Source organism: Anneissia japonica, unplaced genomic scaffold (assembly GCF_011630105.1).
Source record: "Anneissia japonica isolate Jap-2015-1 unplaced genomic scaffold, ASM1163010v1 scaffold287726_len2788222_cov184, whole genome shotgun sequence".
NCBI lineage: Eukaryota > Metazoa > Echinodermata > Crinoidea > Comatulida > Comatulidae > Anneissia > Anneissia japonica.
Genome location: NW_022705125.1, coordinates 237,198 through 255,661, shown reverse-complemented (window position 1 = coordinate 255,661; position 18,464 = coordinate 237,198). Strand labels below are relative to the sequence as shown.

The window sequence follows — 18,464 nt, the reverse complement described above, 5'->3', positions numbered from 1 at the left end:
CCCCCCCTTTCGGCTCCCCCTTTTGGACATCACTGGATCCGCCCCTGAGTATTATAGAAGATATTTATGTTTTATTTATTTGTTTGTTTATTTGGTATTGAAATATTTTGGGATAGCCATTTTTCAGTATTGTGTTTATATTTTGGGTTTTTTTAATATAAAGGTATTATAACATAATATTTGCAACCAAACAATTTGACAGTTGGTCTTATTACACAACCAGTGCTTAGAAAATTGTATGAAAAGGTTGTTTTTTTGCAGCATTGTTTTTGCAGCATTGTTCATTTTTCTACTCAGTCTCCACTTCCTTTTGTGTATGCTGCCCTCATTGGCTGTCCTTCACCTAATATACATTACATCTGTATGCTGGTTTGTCCATTACCTGAAGTTATGACTGTCATTTGCCAAAAGTGTTATGTATGGTCCATTAGTCAATACTTACCTTGACCATTATATAACGCTCCCTGAGGAGTGCTTTTCTGTCACTTTCACATCCCATCATGTGTTTATGACAAAATGGGTGGTTGGATCCAAGAGGGTCATTCCATGTATTATAACATGTCATAATATATTGTTTTCTTAACATGTTTATAATTAAATATATAGTTATTTTAGTAAATATTACTGAAATTATTAGTGAGAATATTACCAATACATGAATAGGCAATTTTACAGGTTTGTTCATCTCATTTTATTAATCGGAAAAGAAGTTAACCATGCATTTTAATTGGATTATCAGCAGTAATAAAGGTACTTTAGCCCCATATTTATGGAGCTGTATGGAGCCCATCATATTAAGCCTCTAAATTTTGAGGTAGAGTGGTATGTTCTTTGCCATTCCACCTGTTTTAACTTCTGTATATTTCAAGAAGTTTTTATGACAGCTGAGTAAACAGAGCCCACCCCTTTGCCAGGACTGAACCTGGGTCATCAGTATGCTAGGCAACTGTCCTAATCACTTGGCCACCGCGAATCACTGTCAGCAGTATTTCTCCATTGCTTGACATGCATGAATGCTGTGTAAGCATATATATTATAGGCTAGTTAGCTAGTTTTTTTTTATTAGTAGGCCTATATTAATTATTTGTTGCAGTGGAAATGGTTTGGTTTCCAAAAACTTGAGGTTATGGTTTCCATCCTTCGATGTGCATTTTGCTTGTGTCTGCCCAGCTGTATTATTGAGTACCAGCAGACTGGTGGGAGTAACCTGCGTTGGACTAGCGTCCCATGCAGGGGAGCACCATACTCTCATCCACTTCATACTACAGAAACTGGGGATAAGCTAAGGATTTACTTTACCTATAGTATATTATTTATTGTTTTTTAGGTACTTGTTGGTGGAAACATTAAAACTCTTTCCTGTAACACCACGCCAAATTTTTGATGAGTATTTGAACAATGTAATCTATAACTGTTAAAGGTAATCAGAAATTCCCTTCCGACGTAAAGTTGCTCCTGAAGTCGACTTAATTCTTTTCCCAGAAGACATGGCATCATGTCAACACCATGAACAATACATGAAAGACAATAATTGAAAGACAGGAATTTACTCTTCCCGCTATGACTCAACTTTCTTTTGAGTCCAGCACACGACCATAGAGGGATTTTGTAGTGATAGGATCACATTGCCCGTAATGACTTCTCCATCTGTATTGGTCAATATTTGATCATGGTTTTGTCAAAAGGAAATTTATACTTGGGTTGATTTCTTTGTAAAAGTGTTTTTTTTATAGAGTCCTGGCAATAGAATCTTGTTGAAAGGGAAACAAGTGCTTGACCATGTTGAACGATGACCTTTAGTATAATTATTATATCGTATTGTAGTTATTTTTATACCTAAAGTAGTAACCTACAGCATATATCTGTTAAAATAAGTTAACTTTTGGCAAAAAAGTGTTTTGGAGATCTTTTGGCATTTTAATTGAAAGGTAGCTACAATTTCATCAAGCAAATTATTGTATCAATTATTAAAGGGTTGTTACAAATTTTTTCGTTTAGCAATTGATTCTGTCTTTTGCAAAATTGAATTTGACAAACTAAATTAAAATTAATACAAGTTTTGACATTTACATTTATTATTTAGTTAGGGCTTCACTTCTGACATAAAAAAAAAAATAAGAAATACAATTTCACATTTTTTCATGTTTATCGTTCTAAATATTTATGTATTTACTTAGGAATGTTTCTTCCATTTGGCAACAGAGTGGTAATAACAGATAATTCATACCAGCACATTTCGTTAAATTGCTCTTATCGGGTCCAATATATATTCAATCAAATTAAATAGCATTTTTGCCGACTTTTATGTTAAAGACGTAATATATCATACTTTGAAGGTGAAATTCTCATTCTGTATGATATATGATGTCAAATGTTTTGAAAGTATTTAAGGATTTTCGTTTCCATAAATATAAAATTTTAAAAATGTAAAGTTTCTGTTGTATATTTTAATACGTTACACACTTTCCACTGAAAATTAGAACCAAACAAAAAATCAACAACCATTAACCGACATTTAAATATTTCTATATTCTGTTTGAGTATATTAAACCTTAAATTTCTGGCAGTAAATTTAATGAACTTTCTTAATTCTTTTTTTTTTTGTTCTGTCACTGAAATTATTTTGGTAGCTTTTGTGGTTCCTTTCAACCAAAACTATAATTTTTATGTTATTTTTACATTTGTTTGTAATTTACCCTGTAGGCCTCTATAAACATTGGTCCTTTACACTATTTTTATAAGAAAACATTGTCATTTTATAAGAACACCAAGGGTGAAATCGCTTAAAAAAATAAGAACAAAATAAAAACAATGAAAATGTCAAATGAGGTTTTTTTTTTTTTTTTTTTTTTTTTTTTTTTTTTTTTTAATATATAGAAAACCAACAAACCTTACCTTATTTGCAGTAGGTGCAACTATGTAATACCCTCATATATACAATATGGTAATATACTGCTGTGTAATAATAATTTTCTATGTTTGAAAAGTGTGTAAGAACATTGAGCCTAGGCAGAATTTTACTGGTTCTTATTTTAAAAAATGTGTATCTGAGTTGCTCTAAAAAGTGAACTGCACGAGTAAATTCAAAATTTTAATTGCTAAACGGTAAGTGTAAGTGGATGGCTTGATCATTTTAATGGTATGTTGAGAGTTCTGTAATCAATTTTTTTCAGGTGTCTCGGATAATACTGATGTTCACATTTGTCTTCATTTATTCTGATATAACTTTGTATTGTTGTCTCCCTTAGTAATACGGACTTCCTTCCATTACTTAAATATTACTAACATTTATGCCGCTTGCGTAGCAGACTGGCTTCCAATGATCGAATACTAGCAATGCGTTTTTCAAAATCCGTTTATGTAGTTACGGTTATAATGTTTTCTGGATTTTGGTTTTTGCCAATGGTCTCTATGACGACGTTAATGAAAACCTCCAAAGGACACTAGCGTCTGATAAATTCTCATGTAAACCCCACGTAGACGACAGAACCACACCTTGACTCACCATGGTCGTGTGGACTACGAAATGTAATTTTTATTTGAATTAAACGGGTATACAGTACATGCAAACATAAAGTGTCTGTGTCTTTTATTAATTGCTGATTTCTACTCTTACTTCTGCGGACATTGGGTGTCATAGCACTGGAATGAAAAACCTAGGTGCTCGGCATCCATTTTCATCACAAAACAGAAAAAAACACAAACAACTCGTACTCTATTCTGTGATTCCCCTCTCCCAAGTGAGTATGCCTACATAGTAAAATAATTGTAAATTTTCAAAGATGTTTGTATTGGTTAGTGTTTGCCTCGTGAAAATAAAATGAAAAGCAACCCCTGACAATTTCTGGAACAAAAAATGTGTGTAGTCTTGATGCGAGTCAGTGGCGTAACAGGTGGGGCAGACTGTTTCCCCCCCCCCCCATGACGGTTTTTACCGGGCTGACCAAGCCGTCGTACCGGGCTGGGTAACTTAAGAGAAAAGAAAGAGGGGAGAGGGAGGGAAAGAGAAAGAAGGGGAAAAGGAAAGAAAAAGAGAAGAGAAAAATAAGGAAGATATAATGACCAGACTCACAACACCCTGCAACCCCTTCTCCACATCAAAAGCTCCTTTAATCTAAGCCGCCAGACATTCTCTGCAGTGGCGTAATCACCGGGGGACAAGGGGAAAATATCCTTCTGTGGAAATTCTTTTCCCACCACTTGAAGATGCCAGTTATTTTGTAAAATAATATGCTCTCAGGCCTACAATTCATAGGCCTACCTACACATAATATTTTGGTGCTTGCGTATTATCAGTGCATCAACTGGCTTAATTGTAAAAGGTAGGCCCAGAGCTATATGGTAAATATGCAATTCATCCACAATCTGCATTTCATAAATTGAAATTACCAATTATCTACGATATTTTCTTTGTGGTCTGCGATTTATCCATTAGTTACACCGCGGAGTTCACGCGTCCTATGTATAATTATAATATCTTTGATTAGTTGATACAAGCGGGTGGATATTGAATGGGTTTGGACGATGACTCACTGCGAATACAGAGAAATAGTTGAACAATAGTTTAATAATTAGGCCTATATTATATAAAAATGTACCATTGCCTTATATCAAACTGTATAATACAGTATATTTTATCCTATCCACATTACAAATCGAAGAAGACTCAACCAATCGGTGTGAACAAAATCAACCTACGATTTTGAAAAGAAACATCATGATCAGGCGATAGAAATGTTATTCTTTGCCAAGATGTTATGTGCTGGTATGTACCGGACCGGAAAAAAAGCGTGGTTCACTAGCATAGAAAGACATTCCCCTTTAAGGTGGCTTATAGAATTCAGATATGGGTCTCCCTCATGTAGAACCAATCCCTGCCCTTTTCAAAACGAGGAGTTTTTTCAAACATCAACATCTAAAATTCGGGACAGAGGGTAGGGTCCAGCTTACGATAGGATCAATAGTAGTTAGAATTAGAATAATATGGGAAGGGTGAACGATCCATTGAAGAAACCTTATAAATAAACTGTAGGTTAGGATTTGTCGCCCCCATGTGGTAGTTTCATCACTAGCATATCCAGGAGGCCTGAATGATGCTAATCCTGAGATGACAGAGACCAGACACCATACCCGAGGGACCCCGATTATAATCTGTATCTGACGTCATATGGGGGTATGGGGGATTTTTTTGAGGATCACTTTAAGACTTCACATCATGTTAAAGGGGCATCTTCATGTTCTTTGGGATCTGCATCTCAATTAAAATTACGACATCAAAATATATATACTGTGCAGTAACTTGACAGTAACCCCATTGTTGTATAACATTAGCCTATATGAGAAGAAGTCTTAATTTTGTCTGCCAAACAATAATCTACCCCATCTGTCATTTAGATTTTTTATGATTTCGATTAATATTAAACCGTAAAACCTCGAATTGAAGCCCAATAGGAAATCTCGAGATGAAGCCCATCTCGAATTGAATCCCCCTCTTTAGTTTGCAAAATTAGCCTTGAAAAGAAGCCCATCTCGAAATAAATTTAAGCCTTCTTTTCAAGATAGCATAGGCTTCCTTTTGAGATAGTGCAGTACATATACTGTACATGAATTGCAAAAACAAAATAAATTAAAAACATGCTTGGTTTACACAGTAGTTTAGGTGATACAATACCAGTTAAATGAATACCATGATACAGATTGATGTTACAGTGGCCTTATTTATAGTTTTATAGGATAAATTCAGAAAATTTACAGTAGGCCTATTCATTTTGAAAAGAAACCCTCCTCTTTACTTGGCAAAAGTAGCCTCGAAAAGAAGCACATCTTGAAAAGATGCCCATCTCGAAAAGAAGCCCATCCAAAGTTCGTAATAATTCGACGTTTTGCGGTATTATTTTTAAAATTTATTTGAGTCTTCCTTTTTATTGCCATGAGCTGAGGTCATAGTGTTATAGGGCATCACCTTATCTACTGTATCACTACTAAAGTAATGCACATCAAAATGGAATAAGCCAATATCGCCAGTAGACTAAACAGAATGGATCCCGCGCCGTGCTTTATGATAATTGTGAATCCTCAATACTGGTCTCCATCGTCTGTTTGTAAATTTTCCCCGCAGCTTTTCATAATATGGATTGTCCCATTACTGTGATGTTTGTGTATCACGTCCTTCCGTTAACGTCACATGAAATTGAGATAACGGTATCGTTCCAAAAGTCGATTACGTCCATACAGTATTAGTAATAACAGTTTTTACGTGTATTATATTTTTTATTAAAATATGAGTGTTTCCGCGAGTGTAATATTAAGTAATGCGTTTTGTTGGTGTTTTATATTTTTGTTGTTTTTTTCTTTTAAGATGTAGGAAGTTTTTGTTTTTTTTCTAAGGACATTGGAGATCATTTATAAACGCAGAAAAATAGGAGAGTGACTTTTGTGTGTTTTTTTTTATTAAACCATCGTCGCCTTTATTGTACATAAGCCTAGTCTTTCAATAATCACCATCATCAACGAAGCATAACACTAAATTATCATTATCTTTGTTGTCGTCATTTGTTGTCTTCACTGCGCCCGACGGAGAGCGTCGCCTTAATTATTAATTATGATTATTATGGTTATTAGCGTCTCTGTATTATAGTATCACAAGCTATTAATGATAGCATTGATTTGCAGCCATCTGTAAAGGCAGGTGTGTCGTATGAAAGTACAGTATGACGATATAGACCAGCAAAGAATGTTTTCTAATGGCTGTCTTTTGTTTTACGTTTTTTTCTTTATTCTCTGTTTTTATAATTATAGGCCTCCTAAAAAAATAACTTATTTTGAAGTGATTAATGACATCCAACCTGAAAGCGCGAATCTCTAGATATAATAACATCAATCATTTTGTCGAGAAATAATTCGCAAATGTGCGAAATATAAATTTTGCCAAAAAAAAAAAAAAAAAAAAAAAAAAAAAACGAATTAAGTGCTTTGTCCATCAATTTAAAATTACGTGGTCTGGGTTTGGACGACAAGCAATTTCCACAGCGTGATATTGAGTATGCATTCCTCTGAATTCAGGAAGTTCTACTAAAGGTCTTCATCCATCCGCCTCGTTGAACAAGTCCCCGGCGACAAATGGAACAAGACGAACACGCGTTTGGGAGAGCCAGAACCGGATAAGTTTATTCCCAACAGAGGAAGGCTTAGAAAACAGCTTAGCAATCCAATGACTGAAAGACTCTGTATGTACACAAGTTGGAGATAATTGTCCTTTTCTGAGCAATGGGGCGGAGTGAGGATATAAATAACATTTAACATTTGCAGTGGTCACATGGAGTTCATGTCGTTTTTGTTTTTAATCGAGTGGGTCTTAGAATGGTAATGTTAAATAAAGTATAAATTATGGATACTTGTGTTTGTCTGAGGTAGTGGCGGCCTGACCCCCCTCCCCCCACCGTCGGGTAAGCGTCAACCCTCTGTCATCCGACGCCTCGACGTGATCGTCGGAACAAAATTTTGGGCCATATGAAACATACAAATCTCTCCCCATGAACCCCAAACCTCTGGAGGCATCACTGATTTGAAGAACCCTTTAGGCCTATATCAAATTGTTGTGTTTTAGAAATGGAAAAGTCTATTTCGCTTTTATACATTGGCGTAGCCCTACTAGGGTCATGGAATAGACGCTGACGAACAAAACGATAGATCAATTCAATTGATTAATATTCAAAATACCGTAGGCAATCAGCAATGGAAGATATACTGTACTCGATTTACAGGTGTCATTGCAATTGAAAAAAGAATAATAATAATACTAACAGTCATATGTATAAATACTGATAAATATATTATTACCAATAATAATAATAATAATAATAATAATAATAATAATAATAATAATAGTAATAACATTAAAAATTGTAGTATTATAACAATACATTAATCATAATAGGACTAATATAATATTAATTCTGATAATAAAACAATAAAAATAATAACAATTCCTTTATCAATAACATTTTCTACAATTAAATGACTATAACAAAACAATAACAATAACTTAAATAGAAACACAAATAATAATAATAATAATAATAGGCCTAATAATAATAGTTTCAAAATGTCTTGCTCAGAAATTTTAAAAAAAATGATTATTTATATCATAAATATTATTTAAACTGAAATACAAAATCTACTGAAATATAATATCAATCCAGATTAATATTTGTGTCTTTGATTGTCCATTGTTTATAGATGGTGACAAAGACATCACATCTATAGTGCACATGCATATAAATGTCCATGTATATGTAAACAATACGTAATATGGCATTCGAGCTTAGAGTTGTCGATGTCAGTGAACATCATTCATATCTTGACCATTCATGGTTACATATAGTGTCCATCATGCATTAAGATATAAATGATGCTGGTTTGCGCGGGACGTATGACGGTTTTTCCGGGCTAAACATCGGCGTCAACGACAAGTAGGATGGTTCCAGGGGTGCTGTCGGTCGTGTTCGCTGTATCCTGGAAGACCCACTAGAGGAATTGTTCCGATTTACTGGCTTCTTCGCAATTTTTGGTGGTTTCTTAGGTAGACTTGAAGGCCTCTGTAAAGGGCTCGGTTTACTGTTCGGGACATTTGCTTCTTGTCCATCTGGTTTTGTAGGTTGAATGTCTTCTTTTGAGATGGCTTCTACTACCTTGGTTGCCGTTCTCGTAGGACTATGATTGCTACTAGCAACTGCAAATTGAAGGCCTACTTCTTTTGATGGTCCGCTATCAAGAAGATTGTCAAGAGACGCGTATAATGGTTCAGTTCCAGGTGCTGCGAATGATTTTGATCTCTCAATCTTCGACTTTCCGTTTCCTTTTGAGGGTGGTATATTAGAGGCACTGCCAACGATAGATGGCTCTAAGTATCCATCTGCGTCTTCAGAAACAAGCAAGCTACTGAGAGACTGCGAAGAAAACAAACGTTGTTTGCTATTCTTGTCGAAATTCTTAAAGAGTTCTTCAAACGACGACCCTTCTTTGATTGTCAATTTGTTTTTAAACATTTGTTTCATACAAGTCGCGTAGGTAACACCACCGTTTTGGATGGTCACGGAGTCAGGTTGCGTCTCTATGTTATCATCTTCATTGGGTGTCTCGCTGCCCTCCGGATCTTTCCGTTTCGTCATAGGAGTAGCGTATATTGGCGAGTCGGCTTCTACGGTAATGTTATTGTTGTCCACATAATGCTCACTTACAAACAAACCAACTTCACTGCATGGACGGAGCGGACTATACATATCCGATTGCTCAGTATTGACTGGAACGTCTGGCACGGCGTAATCGTCGCGATCTGTGTGGACATCTTGGTGTGCTCTCGGTCTGATGATGACGATTTCATCAAGGGTCAATTTGCTCCTAGGTTTGGTATACTGGAACTTACGATAAGCTATCCAGATGATGATGCAAATAAGAATAAACAAGAACAATAGACAAAGCACAATTATGACAATGATACGTTGTGTGATGCTTGGATCGTCCTTTGGGATCGTGCTTCCAACTTCGGTAGCGTTCACCGGTGGCTCGGTCGTTATTTGTGGTAGTAGTGGTGGCGGTAACCTAGTGCGCATCTTTGGGATCCATCCCGTTTTACCTTTAGGAGTCTGTGTTATTGCAATACGAGGACCAATATCCGCAGTGTCAACTAAATGCGATGTAGACTGCATAATATTTGTCGTTTTGCTGATCGTTGTCGGTGGTAAATTCGTTGTTGATCGTATAGTCGTGGTCGGCGGCAACGTTGTAGTCGGGAGATCTAACCATATCTTACCACGTGATTCAGCTGTCAGTCCATTAACTGTTGCCACTGTACAGTAGAAACGAACCTTATGATCTTGTCTTTTCAGATTTCTTACTGTCACAGACTTTGTATCTTCAGATATTTGTAATCGTTTGCCCATTTTCTTCATTGCATTCGGAGGTGACGTTGTCCAGGTGTAGCTTTCAATTGAAGGTACACCTTCTCCGCTGCACGTAAATGTTACTGTATCTCCAAGAAATCCATTGTATCTTTTAGGTGCTACTTCCGCTGTAGGCAAAATGTGAAGAGCATGCGCAACACAAGTGCGTTCGGTTTCCAAGGCAGGTGTGCTCATTACACAAGAGAAGTCCAAACCGTTGTCTACTTCATAGACATTCGTTCTATAGTAGAATTGCCTTGTGTCGTCAAAAGACTGGTCGATGGCAGGGAGCTCAGACTCACCTTTATACATTTTGACCGTTGGCAGTGGATTACCTCCGAATGTCATGCAGACGAAATCCACTAGATCCCCAGGCATAGTTTCATTCCTATCATCTGGTAGAAAAACATTAATAACACAATGTGGTGATTCGATATTTGGCTCTTTTAGTTCCTTCTCTACAGCAGCAAGATTTCTTGTAGCTACTCCGCCCCTGATTGTGTAGTCATTCGTATTATTGCATACATACTCTATGTCCTGTGGTTCATCGAAGTGATATTTTATGAGGCTGAACTCTTCGATAGATTGTATTCTCTTTTCAGGAGCTCTCAATTCCTCTTCTGCGTTTTCTATATCTGTGCAAATAAGATCGATGTTATTGTCTCTTGTGCAATAAACCTCTTCGAAAGGTGTTGCGTTAGCTAGTTCACATCGTTTGGTTCGTTTTTCACTTGTTCTGATATTTCGAAAACAATTTGCAATTGGCAAAGTTTGTAGAAGTGTAAATAGTATCAAAATACAATGAATAGAGTTGCCTCTTCTACGTGCATTCATCTTTGATTGCGAAGTGTTAAAAACTGAAATTGAACAATGTTGCAGTGGTATTTATAGGTCTACGTAACCTTTGCCTCTTCGTCAAGTAAAACTCCCGCACGGAATCAAGAGCCTTGTTTACCGGTTACTTCGCGCAATGCAACGAAAATCCATTTCTTAAATTTGGCACTTGAATATAATATAGCATAAAATCGCGTCGGCATGAGGCTTTGCCGTTTACGTTTATTAGATAAGCCGCCCTTGAACCCGACTAAATCGTTTCATTGATGTTGCGTCCACACATAGACTGACAAAATAAAAACGCAGTGTACTGGGTGTAGGCCGGATATATTGGGATCACGTGGTACAGAATAATAACGGTATAAGACTGCAGGGAGAATTTCCAATTATATTCCTTGTAACTTCCAACTGGATTCAATTTGCATAAACTATAACAAGAAATTCATATAGGCCTATTCGTTGCAGTTTCCATTTGCACATTTCTTCATATAGGCCATAATACATGTAAAATAATAATTATCCGCTGCTAACGGAGAATAACCGCATTATTGTCCAATGTTCTGAAAATATAGTCTGTTCCTGTCTTGACGGATTGCCTAGAAATAAATAAGAAGATAATGTTACATCATTTAAGTATACATAATTTCAGTTGAGCTTACTTGACGTCCATGGGATGGATATCAAGATTGTTGGTTGTGAACTTACAGACGACACCGTCTGCACTTTCCATTTATCCACTATCTCAAGCTCTTTATGGTCACGACGCAACATTATCGGTGAGTGACCTTTCAGTGAGTAGCCTTTTCTTAGATTTTCGAATTAATGCCAAATCAAAGATGTCATTAAAATGAAGTAGTGTTGTAATCGGCTGTAATCAAAGAAGCTGTTATATCAGATTAAAACCAGATCACGACGAGTTTTAACTCATTTTGCGAGAACAAATATCATTTTAATAACATATACTCAAATAAATAAAAAGTAGTCAATTTAAATATTGCATTTCATGAGCAATGGCCTAAAGAGTCAAGTTTTTCCATCTCAAGTGCATTTTAAAACTAATGTCCCGATGATATTTGGATTGTGTTACTATTATATATGTAGAATTCTGAATTTTGTAGCCTATTTGTAGTAAGTGGGCGTCTACTGAAAATGGCACGAACATCGAATAATGGTATATATCACCACGAATCACCGGAAGTGCATAGGCCTACATAAAGCGCCATTGGTCAGAAGTTATATCAACTTGAACATAATCAACAAAATTTAGGGCATAGGCCTATCTACTTATTCCGTACCAAGTTCACTGAACCCGGTGAATGAACGAAGAAAAATAATTTGTCGATGCTTTTGTTTGATGTGTCAACATTCAGACGGGAACAGAAATAAACCCGTGTTGCTTGAATAAGGGTATATTAGCCCCGACTCCTGTGAGATTGGCTGCGCTGAACGAACAATAAACGCAACGAATAGACCCGTACTGCTTGAATAATAATATATTAGCCCCGACCCTGTGAGATTGGCTGCGCTGAACGAACAATAAACGCAACGAATTCACCTGCCATAAATCTTAAAACAGTGATCAGGAACTATATGTTAACTACACTAGCAACACGTTAAATATGCACTGTCTGTCATGAGCTTTAAAATAGTAATTCCATATTTAAACCAATGGCTTTAATACAATCTACAGTATTCAAATGCTGGGTAAATCTTGGGTGAATCCTTTCTTTATCAAATTTCAGAGGACAGCCCTTTTGGGAATCGCGTAAGACGAGATCATGACCTACCAAAACATTTCAGTGTAACCTATTAAAAACCACTACGACCCAGCTCCCAAATGACCACTAATAAGACAACATGGGTGCACTCAAAATAAATCACCATGCTATACAAACACCGCACTTAAATAGTTCACTGAACGCATTTCTAGTTTCGGTGATTGGGATTGAACAATTTCAATACCTTTGAATTAAAGTCTATAAGAAAGGCAGAATTTCAACAATAAGTCTAGTGTTTATCGTGTATTTTGTGGGCACATATATCTTCAGGCAGCATTCTTATGAAAATAATTTCTGTGTCTTATTTTACACCTTCTCATCTAGAGATTTATAGATGTACGCCTCGCACGCGTTCTGACAGGAAACACATTTTTAGCACTGTATAACCCTGGCCGTAATATTGCGTTCGTTAGGAAAATAATCGTCTTAGAGTAGAGTTTATTGTAATAATAAACCTATGTAAGCATAATTCTAGGTCAATCCGCAAACAACTAATTATTATATAACAGTTGTCTCAAACATTTTTCAATGTAGGCCTACAGTACCGTACGTTTTCGTCCGTAACGTGGCCACTTTTTCGATTTTTCCTTTGCAGTAATTTTGACTACAATACACAATAGGCCAGGACTAATACAAAGATACTAACACTGGGTGTGTTGCCTCGTAAGGGTGCAACAAGGAGGAGACACAAAAGGAACGAACGCGAGACGAACGAGGAATAATATTTCTTTTTCGCTTAATATGTACTTATTACACCAAAATGCTTCGGTTAACTTGTTATTAAAAAATAAATAAATAAAAAACACGGGTACCTGTATATATTTTAAAAAGCAAAATCGGGTGTCACTCTGAGAGAGTTTAGGTCTTATTAATTTTAATAGCTCCTTAACTTTACAGAAAGGAGGCGCCGTTCATTAAAAAGACAATATGAGTATACCCTAAACACACCCACACACATAAATATATCGTTTCATTGTTTTCCTTTCAATTAATAGTTTTTACAAAACACCAAAAAAAAAAAAAACCGATGGCAATAGGGAATTAATTGAAGACAACCATGGGATCCTAATAAAGTGAACAGTTGCGTAGCCTAAGTTTCATAATGAGGCTTGGGATGTGGGGTTGTTTTTGGTCTCAGAAAAAAAAGTACCCTGTAACGTTACACTTTAGGGCGCATAATACAGAAAAAACTTCCTTTGGTGTTTAAAAATTATGAATGAAGTTGGGTGCCGTTATCCAACGTCAACCTTGAATGAGTCATGGGATTTTTAAAATCGTTTTTTTTTTTTTTGTATTTAGCTCTGGCGTTATGCCCAAATTGACATGAACGAAAGTCACCAGACCCAATACATGTTTGATTGATACAATACTATGGAACGTTGCAACGCACCAGTGATGGTGTAGCAGAATAATTAGCGGTACATAACATTAATTATTCCAGGGAGTTATTCTCAGCACAAGACCTAAATAGACCTACCTGTACCTGAATTGAAAACCAATGACAGAATCTTTCGCAAACCTGGCCTGTTTGTAAATACTGTACATTACGCAATAATCCCTTCGGATGGATCGGGTCGGGGCATTGGCAGAGCAGCTCATTCTTTACTAGCCAATTATAGGTGTCGTTGAGAGGTTTACAAAAGTCCTAGCTAATAAAATTTCATTTTAGATATACAGTACTTTACTTCAGCACCTCGATGTTGAAACACGTGTATAGGCTATACATTTAGTCTATTTTGAACCATTGGCCCATAGAGGAACTCGTGACTTTTCGATTGTTTAGGCGGCACTGGTAGTGCCTAAACCTTTCGTATCTATGAAGGTTCAAGAGGTCATTTTTGCAAAACATTCACGAAAACATAAATTGAATAATGTGCATGAATTAATTGATAAACCCATAGGCGGAGGCCTAAAATATTGTGTGCATATAAATGAATGAATAAATATACATACGTCTAGGTCTATTACAACTGTCGACGATAGTACTGTACAGCCATTTGTTATTGTCCGAGTCCATTGACTGATCCGAAGTTATACCACAGTTACATGTGAGTGCGGCGATGTAGATTAATCCCAACTTTAATACAAGAATGAACTAACTGATCTATTATAACCGCGATTCGATATTTAATATCTCATAGAAGACCAGAATCTGACGGTAACTTTTGATGCTAGCGCCAACACAATCCTACCTTGTATCGAGTCTGAACTAAAATACTGTACTGTACCCGCGCGATGTTGTCAACCACACTGTAATCAATTAGCTCGAATGACACACATCAGTCAGGCACAACTTGATGGCATAAAGGGGCGTTTTGTACTGATCGCAATTCCTGTGGTCGATGGGATTCGCGAATAAATCCCCTCGGGCTAGCTACTTCAGTAAATTGGTCCGATGTCGCGTTTTACCTCGTCAAACCAGAATTATATTTACCTTGGTTATTATAAACAAACTAGAGGAAAGTTTCCTTTTCCACTTAAAATCCAATAGCCTAATGCCAGTGGCGGGACCTTGTAAATTAGAGGTAGGCTTTGGAAACAAATTATTATGATTAGGAAATAGGCCGACTGACTACCTCCATGGTCTGACCATGAATTTATGAAAGTGGTGATGATATTAGGAGTAATATAGCGTAGATAGTCGATGACATACGACCAGACCGGGACCAGACCACACTGAATACTGTGAGAAAATGATAGAGTGTGGTATTTGGTTATTCCACACAACGGGCAGCGACAAATTTAGAGGAAAGTAGACTAGCGGGGAGGTATATTTTGTTGAGTTACTTGGGGCCTGGGGTGTTGTATACCAGTGGGGTCCAGGGTGCAAGGAGAAAGGCTGGGGGTGGGGGTCTTCTAGTAGACCTACCGTATCCTAGTTTCAGAAAATCGCTGCCAGATCACCGACAGCTGACGCTGATTGGCGGTTGAATGGAAGACCCTTCCCGATTGTGCAGTCGCTGACCGCTACGCAATGCAACCATTGCAAAACACTGCAGTAGTGACAGTAGGGATTTTATGGAAAACAGGCTTTATGGATCTGGATACATACCGTATAGGCTTACTCCTCAAAGTGAGATGGGGATGCTTTGATTACCTGCTTTAATGGTCCAAAGCGAGTCGCCTTCGATGTGGCCTAAGTTTCACTGACGGTTTAGTTGTTACTAGTTGAGATCATTCACACGTTTCTCATGAATCGCTTGAATAAAAATCATGATATTAATGGATCACTCACTGATCCTGAGTCTCTAGTATTGAGGATATCAAATTAATGGACTATATTATAATATAATACTACTAATACTAAAGTGATATGCGCTTCAGACAGGCGGGATTTTGTGACCATTGTAGTGTGTACAACCATAGAGGAAGATGGTATACAACAGACAATTACCTCCCGCCTACATAATCCTCTGCCATTCATCATAACCGTCCCTTTCATTTAAAATTGTTGTTCGTAACCCACTTTAGGAAAGATAACTGAACAAAGGGTATACCAATGATCAAACAATTTGTTGCTTGATAAAAAAAAAAAAAAAAAAAAAGTATATATAGCGTGGTATTCAGTATTATTAGGCTATTTTTTTGTAAAACTGAACCTCTTGTTCTATTCTTCTATCCCTAAAAAACGTAGGAGAGATGTTCCACTGAATTGGCCTATATTTAGACCATGGTTATAATTTAGTATGATAGTCATTGTCTAATTATTTATTACTTCCTATATATAGACAAACTCCTTGAAACAGTGGATTCACTGTCTCGTAGCTACCTGGGAACATCAGATCAGGGACACTTTCACTGCAATGACGGGACAATTATGTAATTATTTCCTCATTTTATCATAAAACAAAGGTTTCACGCAGCAATATTTTCAATGGGCATGTTCTGGTTTTAGGCATAGAAATATATCACCTTGGACCATGCCGGGACACTATTTTGACTATGTAAACCCGATTACCTAAAATAAACAATAATTAATTATGAGGTGCTTATCATCATAAAGAATAAAAATAATTTAAACCATGATATAGCACATTATCATGCTACAGCATCAAAACGCTTAACAATATAAATAATAGCAGAGAATTTAAGAAAAAATATTGTTTAAAGAGAAGTAAACTTTAAGAGGGCTTTGAAAGTGTTTTTAAAGAAGATGAATAATTTCGTATTAATTCTCATTAATAAATAGGCCTACTGGTAATGTCTAGTTTCAAATCTATGAAGACACCAAACCTGATTTAATTATTGCACGTAATGTTATTCATTTTAACTATAGGCCTCTATCATTGGCAACAATTGTTGTGCAGTTGTAGTGCAGTGATTGACTTCGTATTTTGCTCGTTTTACGCTTGGCTAATTTATATCGGCTAGGATTTCTCTCTTTGTCAAGTGGATCACATCTGAGTTTGATAAAAGTTATGGTTCGTTACATCACGCATTGTACAGACGATTCATCTTCCTCGTTTTATGAGATATGAATCATAGTCTGATCCAAGTTATTAATGTCAATCATGTCTCATTATAAAAAAAAATGACTAATATGACGTCATCGATCCATAAGTCATGGAGACAGGCCTATCTCCGCCTGCATAGGCCATTATCCTAACTTTTTGGTGTATCATATAAGGTCAAATAGTCTATTAAAACGAGTTTCTCAATCCTTCTTTAATATTTCATTTGGGCAGCGGCAACTTACTTTTTGTTAATTCTTTAAAACTTCTACATACCAATAAAGTTTTTGATTGAAACAATAGATTCTATGTGTGTGTGTGTGTGTGTGTGTGTGTGCATTGTAATCTCTTGATTCTGGAAAAGGGGCCTCATCCTCGTCTCCCTATTTTTCGAAAAGCCCGGATGAGAGGCATGTTTGTTAAAATGAATGTGCAGTAACCACCGACTACTTGAATTTATTACATGGCGATGTTTGTGGCTTTAAATTGTGTGCTTTGAATAAACCTTCTTCACAGAGAGACCCTTGATTTGTATCCAAGCTTAATAAAGCAATAAATCATTCCTTTGTGTACGGGTAAAACTTCCGGTCGTCAGGTTCACTGCTCTGTATTTTCATAACCATCATTATCCACCCAATATTCTAGTGGTTCGGCACGCACAGCATTAAAAAGCAAATACATCTATTAAATGGCGAGCCGAATTGTCATTTAATCGCAAATAGAGATATCGTAGTTTTAAATAGAGATATCTCTATTTAAAATTATGATGTCTTTATTTAAAACTAAGATATATCTATTAACGTTAATGACAGGTAATTACATACCGCATGTTGTAGAGACTTCTATGCGCTTAGCGTAGATGCACCAACTGTAGCCCACAAACACTAAAACAGTACCGTAGGACCTTCCATCGAGATGAGACATACACGCATGAGCATTGTTGTAGAATCGAGGAATATATATAACTATGTTAATTTATTTAACCAGATATGTCGTGACCTGAATGGGAAATACTATAGATAATGGGTTTCATCTAGGCCTATGCTTATGCTGTGTTTATTTTATTTTTTCAAAAAAGGAATGGTAGGTCTACGTGGTGCCAGTGGCATATCTAGGTATAGGCCCATTGACATGAGGGGCTGATGGGGTGCGCGAAGGTTAGAGTAGGGGGAAAGAGGATATATATGTGTGGGGAGATATCTGCCAAAAAGGTGATTAGTGGACTTGAATGTGTTTGTGCTCTGTAAATTTTCAGTAGGAGGGAGCCTGGGGTGGGTGCAAGCTTTTTTTTGTAGGGCGTTCCTCTATAGATACGTCGCAGTCTTTGCTTATTCAGTAGGACAGCCGATAGACGATTTGTCCGTTATATCGCGATTTTTCGATCTTACTTCCGCATTTGCTTTGCGCAGCGCCACCTATCGTTTCAAAGCGTAACCACGTTTTAGCGTCGCTTAGCAAAA

The 18,464-nt window shown here is 36.6% G+C and overlaps 1 protein-coding gene across 2 annotated transcripts in view; it reads right to left on the bottom strand.

The window, feature by feature from the left end:
• Positions 1-8,087: 8,087 nt before the first annotated feature.
• LOC117105342 overlaps positions 8,088-18,464 on the bottom strand; it is a 25,840-nt gene continuing 15,463 nt past the window's right edge. The window contains exons 1-2 of one of the 2 annotated variants that reach the window (XM_033246465.1): positions 14,507-15,011; positions 8,088-11,371 (exon numbers count right to left, since the gene is read on the bottom strand). In XM_033246465.1, the coding sequence (XP_033102356.1) occupies positions 8,397-10,775 (2,379 nt within the window). In that variant the 5' untranslated portion in view covers positions 10,776-11,371; positions 14,507-15,011 and the 3' untranslated portion in view covers positions 8,088-8,396. Of the gene's footprint in view, positions 11,372-14,506; positions 15,012-18,464 lie in introns of those variants that run through there. The other variant, XM_033246464.1, reaches the window with a different exon arrangement.